Source organism: Carassius gibelio, chromosome B10 (assembly GCF_023724105.1).
Source record: "Carassius gibelio isolate Cgi1373 ecotype wild population from Czech Republic chromosome B10, carGib1.2-hapl.c, whole genome shotgun sequence".
NCBI lineage: Eukaryota > Metazoa > Chordata > Actinopteri > Cypriniformes > Cyprinidae > Carassius > Carassius gibelio.
The window spans coordinates 7,806,413-7,823,193 of record NC_068405.1 but is presented as its reverse complement, the minus strand read 5'-3'; the positions used below and the strand labels follow the sequence as shown (position 1 = coordinate 7,823,193).

Here is a 16,781-nt window from a genome sequence, read left to right as displayed (position 1 = left end):
CTAAAAAGTAAAAGGGAAACTCAAGCTATACTTTTTATTTCCTTTTTCTAAAATTAAGCACTTTATTTTGAGATGCACATTTTTCAAAAGCTCTCTGTTGTGTTTTATTTATTTTTAATTTATTTTTAAATGCAGCCTTTATTTTATTTAAATTGATCATTTATTATTTATTATTAGAGTACTTATTATTTCCCTACAGCTCAATATATAAACTGACAATAAATATTGTTGAAATATTATTCAATTTGTACTTTCATTTTATTTGACAGTCGTCTCTTGACTAGGCTACTTACATATTTTCATACAACTACTAGGCTGTGGCACTGAATGATAACACAAGTTAGTTATTGTGATTTTGCGGACCTTTGGTTGCTGATTTTTTTTCTAACTGGACCTCTTAGAATTTTAATTCAATACCCCTGATCTAGACCCTCCCCTCACAGCCCAGCACAGTGATCTAGATTCACCACTTACAGTGACCCATCAATCCCTCCTAGTCCAGTGTTCCCATCCCTCCCCTCACAGCCCAGCACAGACCCATCTCATATCTTATAACCAGGTCCCTTCTTTACCAGCCCGTACCTTGCCATCCCTCACAAATTTTGAGGTTTCATCTCGTCTCAATAGCCTTTTTTTTTCCCAGAATCAAGAGACTACTTCTCATTTATAATGCAACATTTACACTAAAAGGAAAAGTATACAAGTGACTAAACAACCAACAAGACTCAAATCATTGTAGTGTGTGCTTTAGAGCTGTAAAAATGAATCACTGTCAAAGGGGTCTAGTGAAATTCACCTCAGAAATAGCATTTATAAGAAGAAACTTATCTTATCAAAGCAACAGGCTCCAAACAGCATGTAGTCCAATGGGGGTTATGATAATGAGTGACAGCCTTTTACATTTACATTTACATTTATGCATTTAGCAGACGCTTATATGCACAGCGACGTACAGTGCATTCAGGCTATCATTTTCTTTTTAACTAACATTTGTTCCCTGGGTTCCCTTCTAGTGTCTATTTGCAAGCTGGTGTCAGCAAATGTTTAAGGCATCCAAAACCATGATACATTTCAGATTATAATAATAACAATTTACTTAAAAATATACAGCACTTTGATAAATAAAAAAAGAATTTTTCCTTGTATACCATGTTTACTAATGTATATGCATACTGATTCCTGTACAGCCAGTTGCACAAGCTTATACAATATAGTCACTTCCAATTATGTCCTGCCTAGACTGATGTCTACAAATACAAACCCTTATTTTATACTAATGAGGTCTGTCGCAGTCCAGACCCTGCATCTAGATTCAGTCGAAATCAATACGGATAATGAAAAACAAGCATGCATCTTGCAAGACTTCTAATGTTAACACACAGAACATGGGTCTGATTAAACAGCCAACAAAACAAAACCTCTGGTGGCATAACGCAATTCAGGCTGAGGCAGTAGCCTACCACATGCAGAGAGCAAACAAACTGAGAAAAGAAACAAGATAAACCCCTTACAGAACAGCAGATTTAATTCATGATATTTTCCCATACTGCAGAAAAGGACCCATGAAAACAATGTGCTGTAAGAAAAAAAGCTTTTATATATTATATTAGGAATAAAATACCAATAAACTACTGTTGAATAGCTCTTAGTCTGCAGTTTTCTTCCCTGGAGGCTCATTTGGAATATATAATGTGCAAGTTTGAATAAGCTCAATTATGAAATTTTAGCACATCCTAATGACATCCCTCATTAGCACAATCTTGGACACATTTTGCATTTTTATACCTGAACCTTTACTCTGTCTAGGGAGTTGTTTATAATGCATGGGTGAGACTCTTATGTGTCCTAGAGACAGGCATCTCGCCACATAGCAGCCGCTAGGAGAACAGAAAGATGATTGGCCCACTTTTCCAATGACTCTGTGTTACCATGGTGACCATACACATGACCTATCAAGGCATCTGGCTTCACCAAGGCGATTCATCTCATTGTGCCGTTAACAAATCTTATTGTGTGTTTAATGTGATTAAAGGAACCATCCCTGGATCGAATATGCCACAGGCTTTTCAAGAGGAAATGAGTAAACCGAATCTTTGAAATTCAATGGCCATATGTAAACTCAGTGCACAGGATGGATTGTGAAATTTCATACATTAATTCAGCATGACAAAATTTGGTAACATTTTAGTCTAAGGACCAATTATCTCTACTAACAAGTTGCTTATTAGCACGCATATTACTAGCATATTGGCTGTTTATTAGTGTTTATAAAGCACATATTAATGCCTTATTTTGCATGAACCAATCCCACACCAAATTTAACAAATACCTTAATTAAATCATTTGAGGCAAATCTTGGTTAATAGTTAGTAGGGAGAATTACTCCCCAAGTAAAGCATGACCAAAATTTTAAATGTCTCATTTGCAAACTTAGCTAAATCAGTGTTTGAAGCAAGAATTGAAAATAACATTTAAAATGACATAAATAAAAAATATTATAATGATCTATATTTGTATTATTTCTTTGACTGACTGATTCAATGATTGAATGAAATGAATACTTTTTAGATAACTGAACCCTAATCATCATAAAAGAATGATTTCTGAAAATTTCAATAGAAAACGTGTATTAACATTATTTACTATATTTAAAATATATAGTCATTTAGCAGATGCTTTTATCCAAAGTGAGGTCAACAGAAGCAATCAAAACCAAAAAAAGAGCAATAACGTGAGTGCTGTGACAATATTTAACGAAATTACTGTTTCATTGGAATTTTATTAAAATCATGCCTGGTGATCATAAGAGAGTTATCGACCAATTTTTTTGATGGTAGTTTTTTCATGGTCTCGGCCCAATGATATTGTTACTGCAAGCTTCACTGCACATTTCTTTTCACATTCTGTCATATGAGATGGGTTAAAATCGGTTCAGACTTAAAACTACTCAGAATTACTAGAGTTAGAATACAGATACATTTACCTTTTAGTTTGCCTGAAGAGGTGTCATTACAATATACAAACAACTCCAAAAAAGTAGACAAACATTAAAATCAAGCAAAAAAGCATGAGGAAGTTGTTCTGCGGACGGCAGGATTTCTCCAGCGCAGCATTACCTGTTTGCAGCAAGCATCCAATTTCCATGATATTTGTCTATGCATCACCCGAGAGACTAGAGAAGAATCTTTCCCTCGCTGTCACTGTTAATTCAGTGAATCCCACTACAGTAAAACTGCTGCTAGGACACCACAGAATTCAGGGAATGCTGTTCGCCCTCCGAGCTCTCTGTGACTTCCCATCAACAATTCCCATATCTAACATTCCTGGAATGCCGTGCTTCACCGCAAGCGTTACCTTTGCACCTTTCCACCTGCCTGTCACTTTGTCACAACCACATCCAATGAAAAGTCAGATCGTTTATGATCCATCACGCGCTAGAGTAAGAATAGAGTACTGTAGAGTTCAGTTTGATAAAGGCTGGTTACACACTTACACACACACACACACACACACACACACACACCCAAAGCCCAGTCAAACATGTCTGACCAGCTTTAGCTCATGGTTAAGGGCTGTACTGTCAACTTTGCCTGGAGCAAGAGGGAGTATGTCAGGTTTGACAGAGCAGAAATGCTCTTGTATTGTTCTGGCAGAGTGGTCCCAGTAGACAGCAATCAAGTGTGCATGTGTTTGCCAAGGTGGAACGACTCCAAGCCTTTGGGCTCTCATATGCTTGATGTGCCGGAACACAAGGTTTGCTTCACATGGGAAAAAGGATCTGGTCCTACATGCTTTTCAGATCGCAGGCTCTGATGCACAGGAGTTCATAAACTACAGCCGCAGGAAAAAGCAGTGACTGCAGGATCACGGCTGGGGGGGAATAAACTCAACTCAACTAACTAGACTAACAAACTAAACTTTGTTTAGTAGGGTCATTTATATAAGTCATATATGTTGCAAACAGTGAAATTCAATTAAATATATTTTAAAATAGAAAATATATACCAAAATATATTTCAAACTGTATCAGAGGCAAGAAAATACAGGCTCAATGAAACCGTGGATAGCCTATTAAAAACTAGATTTATAATGAATTAATAATGTTTTTATTTAATGTTTATTTTTATATCTATATTATCTGTTTGTAAAGTATATTTCTCTCTGAATTGTACTGAAATATGTTATATGCACACATTAGACAACAATTTTCTTTCTTTATTTGTGACGTTAATGCATGTTTTGGACTGAAATATATAGAAGAAAATATGTTTAAATGCTTGAAAATATTTAAAAGATTTTCGTTGAACAGCATCGTTTTAATCAAAAGTGTTCAGGGAAAAGTAAAGACACCTAGTCAAATTAATAGCATTTTATTAAAGAATACAATTATTTAAAACTATGTTGATCAGTTTTAAACAGCAGGGACTGTACTGACCTTGATGTGGGCTAGCTAGATTGAGCTATCAGCACAAAGGCTCATGGTCAGCTTTGTTATGGCTCCAGTTTTGCGTAGCAATAACCATGTTGTACGGAGAAGGCCGTTTCGCGTCAAGAAACCCAAACAATGATACCGCTGACTCCAGTACAGAGAGAAATATGAGGGTCAAATTCAATTCAATGTAGAATTCAGTGCCAGAACAAATTGGGCTAAATTTGGTTAGCTGATCTCCAAGCCTGACAAAGCTGGTTAGGCAGGTCTGTTTTGACCAGATAAACCAAATAAGACCATTAATCCACCTTTGGCTGGTAATAAAACACAAACATAAAACACAAAATAATATTTGAAAAGAGAAAAAAAGTGCATTATCCATTGATAAAGCTGGCAGTAGATTTAGAAACTGACAAAGGAAAGTTCAAACAGACTTTCATGGCAATTCGTGACTACATTTTGGTGAATTTTTATAAATTAGTACAATCTCACTCATACGTGTTGTGCACAGTTTAGGAGTGGACCTTCATTCTTATTTTTCTTTTTCTTTTTTAAAATCATACATTTTTGTACAACATTAATATAGTATACATTTAATACAATTGTGCCTAAAAAAGGCCAAATGATTCAGTTATTAAGTTATTTTATTTATAATAAACAAATGTATTTTTTTTAAAAGTACAAATAATTTAAATATGTTTCAATATAATTCTAAAATGTATAAAACATTACATAATGAATAGAAATAATATTTATACTTATCATATATGTAATATAAAAATAATGGCATTTAACCAGGCTAGACAAAACCTAGGTATTCAAAACATTAAATACTACAAAATACTTTCTTGCACTCGAATTCTGCCTTCTGTCTTTGGTGATTCGGTCTCAAACTCAAACAATAAAGCAAAAAAGATTGACTATACCATGATGACCACATCAAGGAAATGCAATGATTCACGGGAAATGCCAGAAACGGCAATACTTCATAGAGAAGCGCAAACCTTGATCTTCACAACAATACTAGCATCTCTGTTCCTTTTTGTATTCGTTTCAGCACAACATGCATCTGCAAATCATACCAGCCATTCAACACTAGACCACATTTAAAGCCATCATTTTGCAATTATTTCGCCAGATCACTAAAATGCCAAGCACGTCTAAAAGCGCTCGCTGTGCAGCTTTCATGAGAAGCAGAAAATATCAAAATATAGAAGCTGTCCGGAGGCTATCCCTGGTCATCCCACTTTAAACTTCCAAAATAATAGAGCCACTGTTTCCCCTTCCAAAGCGCAACAACATATTAAGGATTATTGTTTACCAGGGGGAGGATGAGTGAGCGAGAGAAAGACAGAGAAGATGGGGAGCAGATGATGGGGTCATTTCACTCTGCCCTCCATTTTATCTCCATTCAGATTCTCAAATAACAGCTTATACTCTCGCCAACCATTTCACCATTGATCAATGAAGAGTTAGTTTTCACTGCTGTTAAAAAGCTATAACAATTTCGTTTAATAATACATTATGTGCCAGTATGATTTTTAGAAGCCACTGTCCATAACAGTGATTGAATTTAACTTAAGACTTAAGATATTATGATCATTACTATTATTATTTTTTTACATCAAAACAACTGTAGGCGCAAATTCATCCGTTTGCAAATCTTTAAAATTCAGATGCCAAGTTTGAGTACGCTGCTTTACACTTCACATGAAAAAGTATGAAGAGTGTCGACATGAAACAGCGTTTGCTAAAACTTCATTAACTTTTCTTACTTTTATAAGATTTCTGAACGTATCATTCATATTCATAGCATACCTGGCTTAAACATAAGGGATCATTAACAGTCTGTTTGTCATTATTGCAAAATATACCTCTATAGGTTAATCAGGACCCCAAGGCAAAACGGATGTTTAGGTGATAATGAACGGTTGATTGTAGTGTACATCATCCAGCTTATCACTCACATGGAAAATAAATAAATAGGCATGAAATATTGATTTGAGTTCTAATTATTTCACTTTGTAAGTAAACTAGCACAGCCGCTATGTAGGAAATCAATTGCCTGGAACGTCAATAGCGCTCATTATACCGTACAGTGTTGTCACCAGTCAGAATAAAGTATTGTTTTGTCTCACTTGTATACCCTTTGTTACATTAACAGAAAAGCAATGTAATTTCAGAGGCGGGCAAAGTTATTCAATTTTAATGAAAGATTATGAAAACACATTTGGCGTCAACTGTGAACTTATTTCATTTGGCTGAACTAAATGAACGTAAAACCTCGCATGAATAATTCAACAAAAAGGCCAAGTCATCTCTAAAATGGAAGTGATGTTGAGGAACAAACAGTACCTGTGGATGGAGTGGAACTGCTCATGGTAGTAAAGCAACACGAGGAGGCGGAAACAGGAGGCTCTCCAGATGCCCACTGAAACACACGAATATGAAAGTTTCGGTCAAAATGACAAGTGGGAATCTGAACAAATATGAGAAACCACCCATACCCTAAAAACCACCTATCATGCCAAAATTTGGATGTAAATATTTTGCAGTATCCAATTCAAACCTGTAAAATCAACCATGATTAAGCGATATTACAAAAAAAAGGGAATAAATTAAAATGTATTCCAAAACAAAATTCTTATTTCCTCACCATACTCAGATGGTGAGATTATCTGGGAGTTAATGACACAGACCTCTGTGACAAGTACACAAAACCAATCGAAAGCCCCCGTGGCGCATTAAAGGACTGTTTTCAGTGCAGAAGGGAAATTTCAGCAGCGCATCAATTCCTTGAGGACGATGTTTAACAAGCACACAAATGCATCCATTAGCTGCAAATTGTCTGCGAGGTGGGCGGATCAAGAATCTATTCAGCTATAAGATGGCTGGCATGTGATGCTGCCTTCAGATAGCCAACCTTGAGAGGAAATGTCTCCATTTGTGTTGCATTTCCTGTGCGAGGCACTTACAGCTCAGGGAATACTGTTGTAATTGTCTTCTTGCCGGTTTCTAATTTTAGAGCTTTTTTTGTGACCATGTTAGAGTTTTTGTGCTAGACGATAAAGAATTTGCAGAATTTAGACATTTTAGGTTTGGTTTACTTGTTTTAAAAAGAGCTATTTTGGGCAATTCAATATTTGTATAAAACAGTGTTGTTTTAATACTATTTATACACTTTTATACTATTTACTAATATTTTGAATTAGTTATTTTAATTTCAGGTTATGTTTTGGTGATTTTGTTTAAGTTTAAGTTTTAGTGATTTAAGTACTTCAAAATAAACTTATTCCTTCTCCATCAATTTCCATCTAATATTTATATTTTATTTGTGTTTTTTTTTAATTAATAAAAAATATAAGTTTTAGTTAATAATGAGGCCCGCACATGACATGCAGGGGGAAAAATAAGGTAAATTGTGCGATTGTCTAATTTGTTACCTCTGTGTAAGTAAATCATGCACTCTATATAATAATTTATTTCCATTGTTTTACGTATATCATGTGAGTAATATAATTTGTTCTGCTTCCTGTCTGTATTCTCATAAAACTGTTACAGAGACACTTTAATTGAGTTTCATTTTGAGTTGGGAATGAAATAGAGGCAAAAGCCTTGCAGCTCTGCATGGAATCTACATTAGTTTATGAGAATGCGGACAGGAAGTAAAACAAATTATTATTTTGTGTGCGTGATTTAACTAAAACGAGGGAACGAGTAAGTAAAACGTACAAACAATTTAGTAAACCGAGGGAATGAGTTAGTAAAACGTACAAACAATTTAGTAAACCGAGGGAACGAGTTAGTAAAACGTTCAAACAATTTAGTAAACGAGGGAACGAGTTAGTAAAACGTTCAAACAATTTAGTAAACCGAGGGAATGAGTTAGTAAAACGTTCAAACAATTTAGTAAACCGAGGGAATGAGTTAGTAAAACGTACAAACAATTTACTAACCGAGGGAACGAGTTAGTAAAACATACAATTTAGTAAACCGAGAGAACAAGTTAGTAAACGTACAAACAATTTAGTAAACCGAGGGAACGAGTTAGTTAAACGTACAAACAAATTTAGTAAACCGAGAGAACAAGTTAGTAAAGTTACAAACAATTTAGTAAACCGAGGGAACGAGTTAGTTAAATGTACAAACAATTTAATAAACGGATTAGTACAACTGATTTTGCTGCGAGAAGCCTTGACTAATATTATATTCAGAAATAACTGCTACAAAAGGTCAGAGGCATGGCCTGATGGGTACAGCATGTGCTTCGACATGTTGTGTATGTGGGAGACTTGTGTTAGAATCCAGGTTGGGTCATTTCCTGATCCAATTCGCCCCTCCACCCTTGTTTCCTGTCTCTCACAGTCTAAATCAATAAAATGCCAAATCCCAAAAATCGAAACACAGCCACTGTAAAAAAATGTTACCCTGGACCACAAAACCAGTCTTAAGTCACTGGGGTATATTTGTAGCACTAGCCAAAAATATTTATAACTTTGTATGTCAAAATTATACATTTTAATTTTATGACAAAAATAATTAGGATATTAAGTAAAGATCAGGTTCCATGAAGATATTTTGTAAATTTCCTACCGTAAATAAAACAAAACGTAATTTTTGATTTGTAATATGCATTGCTAAGTACTTCTTTCGGACAACTTTAATTTGCGATTTTCTCAGTATCTTGTTCTTGTTCAGCCAAAGATTGCCCTATCCTAACAAACCATACATCAACGAAAAGCTTTCTCAGTTTAAAAAAATGTATTCTTATGACTGGTTTTGTGGTCCAGTGTCACAAATGGTCAACAGGTATTTGCAGGCCAAACCTCTCATGCATATAATTAGGGAAAAAAAACTATAAAGTGCAGCCAAAGCAGACATTTGAGATCTACTGCCAATGTAAACGATTTGAGGCAGTTTGTAGCTCTTATTAATAATGAGTTCATGCACAAGGTCATGTGTGATGCACGCAGCAGGTCTGAATGCAGCACAGCAGCCGCTCGCTCTATCGTTTGTGTTATTCAACTCAGCTAGGTGTTGTTGGAAGGCAGAGCTTGCTTCACAGGCGGAGCCACATCCATGCCATCTCCCTATTGGTGCATTACAGTCACCTCAGCCTACCAGGAAAGAACACAGCGCTTATCTTTGCCTGGACTCATTTGAATTGTGTCTAAAAAAAGCAGAGTATGAATATGCAAAAAGAAGGAAAAAAAGGAACAAAAATTATAGAATCTCTTTACCCTTTACAGCTAAGCCCCTCTCTGATGCCTGTGACATTTTGTGCACTGAGATGGGCTGAGGGTGATGAAACACGACACTGATGCTCAGCGCCCGCTTCATAATCACCATTTCTCTGAACACACCCTCTTAGGGTCAGGGCAGGTCACTCGGCCCCGCCCTCGCCAACTCCACCATGCCATTTTCCCACTCCGCCATCGTTATAGTTGAGTGTCTTTAATTAGTCGAGGGCAGAGACTGAGAGAGCGAGGTCTGATTGCAATTAAATCCTTTCACTGGCATTCTCTCATCAGCCTCGAATTCTGTATAATAAACCAGAGCGCTACTCTTTATAGAAATGGACGTTTTTGACTTCAATAATGTCCTCTCGAAATAATGAGTGTTGGATTTTCTAAATAATTCATCACCAGATATTTTTAGAGAAATGGTCATCACAGTATTTACTTGACGTGATATAAATAGAGCTCCTACGTACGTCAAGAAAGGATGCAAATATAGAAACCCAAAAGGATCAAAAGGTCACACTTCAGACTAAAATGAAATGAAAGACCTAATCAATTATATTTTGCATTAGAACATGAAGCAATTTTCAGCCTCACTAAGATCTGTTGTATTATTTCTCACATTATATTTATGACAATTAGTCACATTTCCCTGGAGTAGTCATTACCGTAACACAACAACACTCATTACTTTACTGTCATCTATGTCAGCCAGCTAGCGATTTTGTCTTGGTGATATATTTACATCAGAAGAATTCCCAATGCAACAAAATTCAATATGAAAGGCATGCTAACTAAAACGATACCAAAAACCATATATTTTTTTTTTATTATAAGCTGAAACTTTGTTATTACAAAAACCTAATCCACACTAGGTATAACAAAAGTTCAGTGCATCAGCAAACATAAGATTTATACGTAAACTGTTCACACCAAGCACAATAACGATAACAATATTATTATAGTTATATATTATAGAATTCTATGAAAATAGTTAAATCTATGATAACAACCAAGGAACAACAGCGATGGAAACATTTTCAGATAGTTTTGTTTTTATTTCAGCTAAAGAACAATAAAAAAAAAAAATACCAGGCAATCAGAATCAACTAGACTTTAAAGACCTTGAGCACCAAAAATAGTTCGTCCAAAAATGTAAATTGTTTCATTAATTACTCCCCCTCACGTCGTTCCAAGCACGTAAGACCTTTGTTCATTTTCGGAACACAAAAGTAAACAAACAAATAAAAACAACTTAATTCAACAACTCTTCTCTTCTGCATTCACGGGAAATACCGCGACGCATGTGTGTGCATTCCTCTGCTTGAAAAAATTACGGTTTGTCGCATGGACTATTTTAGTAATGTTCTTACTACATTTCTGGGCCTTCGGATTTCATCAAAAATATCTTTGGGGGGGGTGAAATGCTATTTCATGCATACTGAGTTTTTTACACTGTTAAAGAGTTGGATTCCCATGCTAAACATGGACAAAGTTTCAAAAATTAAGTTGTACGTTTGAAGGAGTATTTTTGTTCCCAAAATACTCCTTCCGGTTTGTCACAAGTTTCGGAAAGCTTTTTTCGAGTATGGCTCTGTGTGACGTTAGATGGAGCGGAATTTCCTTATATGGGTCCTAAGGCACTTCTGCCGGAAGAGCGAAGGAGCGCGCGCTCCCGTGTAGTGAGGCTGAGCACAGACATTTCACTGATCAGAGCGATTCACTGATCAGAGGGAGAGCGTCGCGAAATATCACAAAAGAAGTGTGTTTTTGGTTGCCAGGGCAAGACAACCCTGCACAGATTACCAAAAAAAAAAAAACCAGCATTAAGGGACCAGTGGATGGAGTTTATTTTTACAGAGCATCAACGGAGTTGTGCAAGTGTTTGTGTTTGTTCCCTGCATTTCGAAGATGCTTGTTTTACAAACAAGGCCCAGTTTGACGATGGATTTGCATATCGTTTATTTCTTAAGGATGATGCAATCCCAACGAAAACGAGTCATGATCGTGTGTTGGAACCGCAGGCGGTGAGTAAAACTGCTTCAAATATCTCTGCCTTCTTGTTAGTGCGTCCCCTCCCATGCCGGAGACCCCGGTTCGAGCCCCGCTGCTGCTGCTGCTCTCGTTCAGTTTCAGCCTCTGGATCTGATTCTGGATCATAAATAAACGGCTGAATCTGATTGTTAGTCGTGGTTTGTTTTGGATGTGTTTTTCGTCACAGTTTCCAAACGCTCTCAACGCAAAAGCCTACTGGCACTCGTGATTCTTTAGCTCCGCCCACACGTCACGCCTCCAGCCGGTCGTGTTTTTCCGGGAAAAATCGGTACAGACTATCTTTCTCTTATGAATATAATAAAACTAAAGACTTTTTGGAGTCATGAAGGATTCAGTACTACTCTATAGGTACTCAAGATTAACAGGATATTGAGTGAAAACGAGCATTTCACCGCCCTTTAATTTGTGTTCTGAAGATGAACAAAGGTCTCAAAGGTTTGTAAGGACACGAGGGTGAGTAATTAATAAGGCCATCCTTAATGATAAGCTTTGGTATTACAGTAAAGAAAATCACTATTAGGAATAAACTTAAAAACAACACTCTTGAATCATTACTGTAATGAGAATATGAGCTATAATGAGTTTCATCGTCCTGAAAGTAATGTCATGAATAGGCTTCATTTGAAGCCTGTTAAAACAAACTATTACTATTTATTATTATTATTTTGAGGTAAAATGTATCCTGGACATGTTTTCAAGAGATTCACAGTGTCAGCCATCACTGCAAGTTGTATAGTTTGTTTTCATCTGGGTTTATACTTCGCTAAATTAATTACTAAATGCATCTTTCTTGTTTATCTCTCTGAGCATTCGCTAAACAAAAGCTTTGGGTGCTAATGCAAATGAATATGTGCAGGTGTGACTGGTTTTCTTGAAAGGAGAGACATTATTTCCAAGACAACAAACAAAAAGCCGCTACTTCTTGCTGCTTAATGTTATCATTAATAAGACGGGCTGTTGAAAAAAATCTGGTGGGGAAATTAAAACTTTAAAATGATCTTTTTAAAATGGAGCGGAAAAGAAGACAAGGCTTTAAAGATAGTTAATAATGGTTTGATCGTTTTTAAGCCTGGCTGGGGGATATTCTGTAATTAACGGGCAGAGAAAATGAAATCAGGTTGTCCGGGTTGCAGAAGTTAATAATATAAAAGTGCAATTTTCACCGTTCATTAATCTAGAGAGCACACTGCTGGAGGTTATCTGCAGGATCTTTTAAGTGTGGACAAGCTATTGTTTTGACACGCAGCATCAGGGTATTGCTGGGGAAAAAAAAGGGTGTCGACTAAAAACAAACACAAGAGCTTTTCTTAAAGAAACAGTTCACCCAAGAATGAAAGTTGTAATTTACTCAACCTCACTTTACTAACACTTGGTGCAAGATGTTTGGTAACAAGACAAATGAGAACCAATGAGCATAGCATATATGCATAAAAATAAAAAATATGTATGTATATATATGTATATGTCTTCTGTGTAACACAATAGGAGATATTTAGAAAAATGCTCATGCTGCTCTTTGCCATACAATGAAACTGAATCAGGGGCTTGAGTTGTCAAGATCTGGTATACCCTTTAGAGATGCACCGATACTGACACAGAAAATAAAAAAAAATCTCTGCTAACCAATGCTGTAAAATATACAGGGAAACCTCTCATTTGATACATGTGTTTGCAATTAAATAAAAATATTAGTATGCTTTTCAGTAAATGGTCAAAACTTTTTGGTGCATATATTAATTTAACTGCAGCCTGTCTGATTGACAGCACACTGCAATATGGATTTTATGTCAACATATATCATATATATATAATTTTTGGATCTTTGTCAAGCAAAGCCCTTCATTCATTGTATGGAAAAGAGCAGCATAACCATTTTTCTACATATTTTCTTTTGTGTCCCACAGAAGAAAGAGTCATACAAGTGGGTGAATATTCATGAACAATAAAATTGCTCTGGCAAAACCACTTTACTCACATGGCAACAGAGAACAAAGTATTAACCATTCTGAAAAAACATTTCAAAACATGGTAATACAGTGCATAAAACCCAAAACTGGACGCTGCGATTGATCCTATGGACACTGTGGGCTGCTCGGTCGCTGTTTTTGATATTGAAAGCAGCATAGAGAAAAACCATGGAAACAGGAGGGGGTGGGTGGGGGGTGTTTTCAAAGGGAGGCTACACATTATGTAATATTCAGTACCAAAGATGCCACCAAGGAGGATATTGGGACAAACTGCCCTCACAGCTCTAAATTAGAGCTAAAATTCACAAGACAAATCTAGCGTTTATAATGCAATTACTTAAACATACGCTGAGCCCATCTATAAACAAAGGCATTTTAAACACATCTGTCTGAAACAGGCAGTAAATACCTGCCTGTGTCGGCTGGTGAAAGAAAAACTGCCACTTCCCTGGAAAGGCACAAATATCATACAGCTGACATCGAACAAATCAATATCCTCAAGTCTCAAGTCATCAGCTTCTACTGGGTTTCACCACAACATCTTGCTTTGCCAAATTGCCCTGTTACCACGAGCATTGCCAGACGATAACATTTTCCATCAGACCAAATTGAGGAACTGAAGAGTGAATTTGTGGCTAGGGCAGGGAACAGGCTGTTTGGATGCACGCCAGGCTCAAATGATCTTTAGTTTTATCAATCTCGTCATGCGACCGACTCAAAACAAGCTAAACTAGTGCCTGGCCTCCCAGCTTGGGCTTAAAGGGAGACGCAGGACTGACGTTGTTCTCCTGTAGCGCGAGCAATTTTGATATGAATATCAAAGAGGTTAGACAGACAACAGACCATCTCCTTCCTGACGGAGATATTATGCAACGTGTGAATAATTCCTCAGCCATTTGATGCTTCTTTGATGGCCTTGTTATTCAAGTTATTGGATTTACGGATCATGCGTGCAGAGGCAGGCATCAAAATTTGTGCAATAATATCTCAGAGTTAAAGAATGTAGGGTGTTATTGACAGCAGGCAAACAACTGTGCGATTAAATAACTGATGTGTAAAACATAAAGGTGTTTAAACCTGCAGGATGGGTTTGGCATAAGGCTCAGTCTATATGAAAGGAAATCAAGTGTGCACTACAATCATTGTAGTTTTAGTTTTGTTTTTCCAATTAAAGTATCTAAACATCATGAAACAAGTTAAAATTACAGGTTAAGACTTGATTTTATAAAAGTTTGGATTTATTTTTCACATGCACATTGACAAAGCATGAACCTTGTTTTAATCAAGAACATCCATGAATTTATGCTTTCAACAAAATGTTAAATAATTTGTTTACATGTAAAATTTTAAATATACATATTTAAATAAATGTGTATACTATATATATATATATATATATATATATATATATATATATATATATATAAATAATTTAAACATAAATATTGAATTCCAAAGATTCATACTTACATTGAGTTTGAGATATACATATCTACATATTAAACAAAACCTAATTATTGCATTTTAGAAGTACATAACTTGAAAAAAACATTGAATTTTTAATATAAATATTTAAATGAACAAAAATACTGATTTGTACACAAATGTGCACACTGGATTTTAGATATATATTTAAATATGCATTTATATTGAATTTTAGAAAAATTTATTTTCAAATATATATATATATATATATATATATATATATATATATATATATATGCAAGCCCACGTTTTTACTAGTGGTCGACCGATATTGTTGTTTTTTTTGTGTTTTTTTTTTTTTGACAGCTGATGCCGATATCTTGGAACGATGGGGCTGATAGCCGATTTAAGCCGATAATAAAAAAAAAAAGAAATTTAAAATCATTTGATATTGGAATAATAAATAAAGGTGTCAAATAAACATACTTATACTTTAGATTACTAAGTATTTTTCACAAATAAATTAATATTTAATAAAAATATAATTAAAAAGGAAGTAATCACTGTAACCAATATGGCACTATTCTGGGAAGATTGTGTGCACTGGGAATCATATTTTTCAAATAAAGCCAGGCTAACATTAATTTTATATACAGCACATAGTGAAAATGACATGAATATGAAAGTGGGCAAATGCATAAAGCACAGCATCATTTGAAATCACAACGTTTAAAGCATTCAATTCACACGGACCGACCGTCACACAGTGAACGTGATCATGCAGTCTGCAAGGTTTGTGAAATTATGTATTTGCTTAATGCTGACGGCAAACGAACAAGTATTATAATGTTCGCCTTTCTATTAATAATATTATAAAAGCAAACATTACAATACTTTTTGTATACATTAATTCCTTTGTTTAACCATTCTATCTGATTATTAAACAGACTTCTATTCGTATTAGACAGAACTGTTAATGACAATGATGAATAAGAGAGAGAGTGTGAACACTGTGTCAAGATAAAAGTCCAGCGCACCATCAAAATAACAAATCGATATTCAAAAAAAGCCAAATATCGGCCGATATATCATCCTTGTCGACCACTAGTTTTTACACACATACATTTTAAATATTTAAATAAACACATTAATTTTAGATATGAATATTTACATTTAAATTATAATTTTAAACAAGTTTGCTTAGAACTTAAATAGTCTTTTAAAGGATGTTTGGTTTAACAAGATCAAAATTGAGATGAAGAAATAGATTTTGTGGAGTGTAAGTATAACACATGAAAGGGACGAGGGGTGTGTGGAGTCAATTTTCTTTGAACAAACAGGGTTCACTTTCTCAGACTATGATGGAGGAGAATTAATTCTCTGCGTCTGCGTTTTATCTTGGAGAGACCCCGCTGTGTGTGTCGAGTGCGTGAACATGTGTTTAGTCTGTCTGAGCAACTGTTTTAACCTCTCTCTTTCTCTCTCTCGCTTTTTATTGTGATTGTCTAGTCATGCATCTGTGACCAGAGCTTCCAAACAACAACTGAATTTCACCTAAAAAGGAGAGTGAATGATCCTCATCAAGGACACATTGTTACACTTTACAGGGAAACTGACCTACATATGGATCACTTACAACGGTCTCTGCATATTAAAAAGGTACAG

At 35.5% G+C, this 16,781-nt stretch overlaps 1 protein-coding gene across 7 annotated transcripts in view; it reads right to left on the bottom strand.

The window, feature by feature from the left end:
* LOC127965891 (polypyrimidine tract-binding protein 3-like) overlaps positions 1–16,781 on the bottom strand; it is a 62,435-nt gene that overhangs the window by 29,114 nt on the left and 16,540 nt on the right. For 5 of the 7 annotated variants that reach the window (XM_052566596.1, XM_052566601.1, XM_052566595.1 and 2 more), the window contains exon 2: positions 6,785–6,860. The exons of the other annotated variants lie outside the window; for them this stretch is intronic. In XM_052566596.1, coding sequence (XP_052422556.1) covers positions 6,785–6,809 — 25 coding nt within the window. In that variant the 5' untranslated portion in view covers positions 6,810–6,860. The remainder of the gene's footprint in view (positions 1–6,784; positions 6,861–16,781) is intronic. 7 annotated transcript variants of the gene reach the window in all.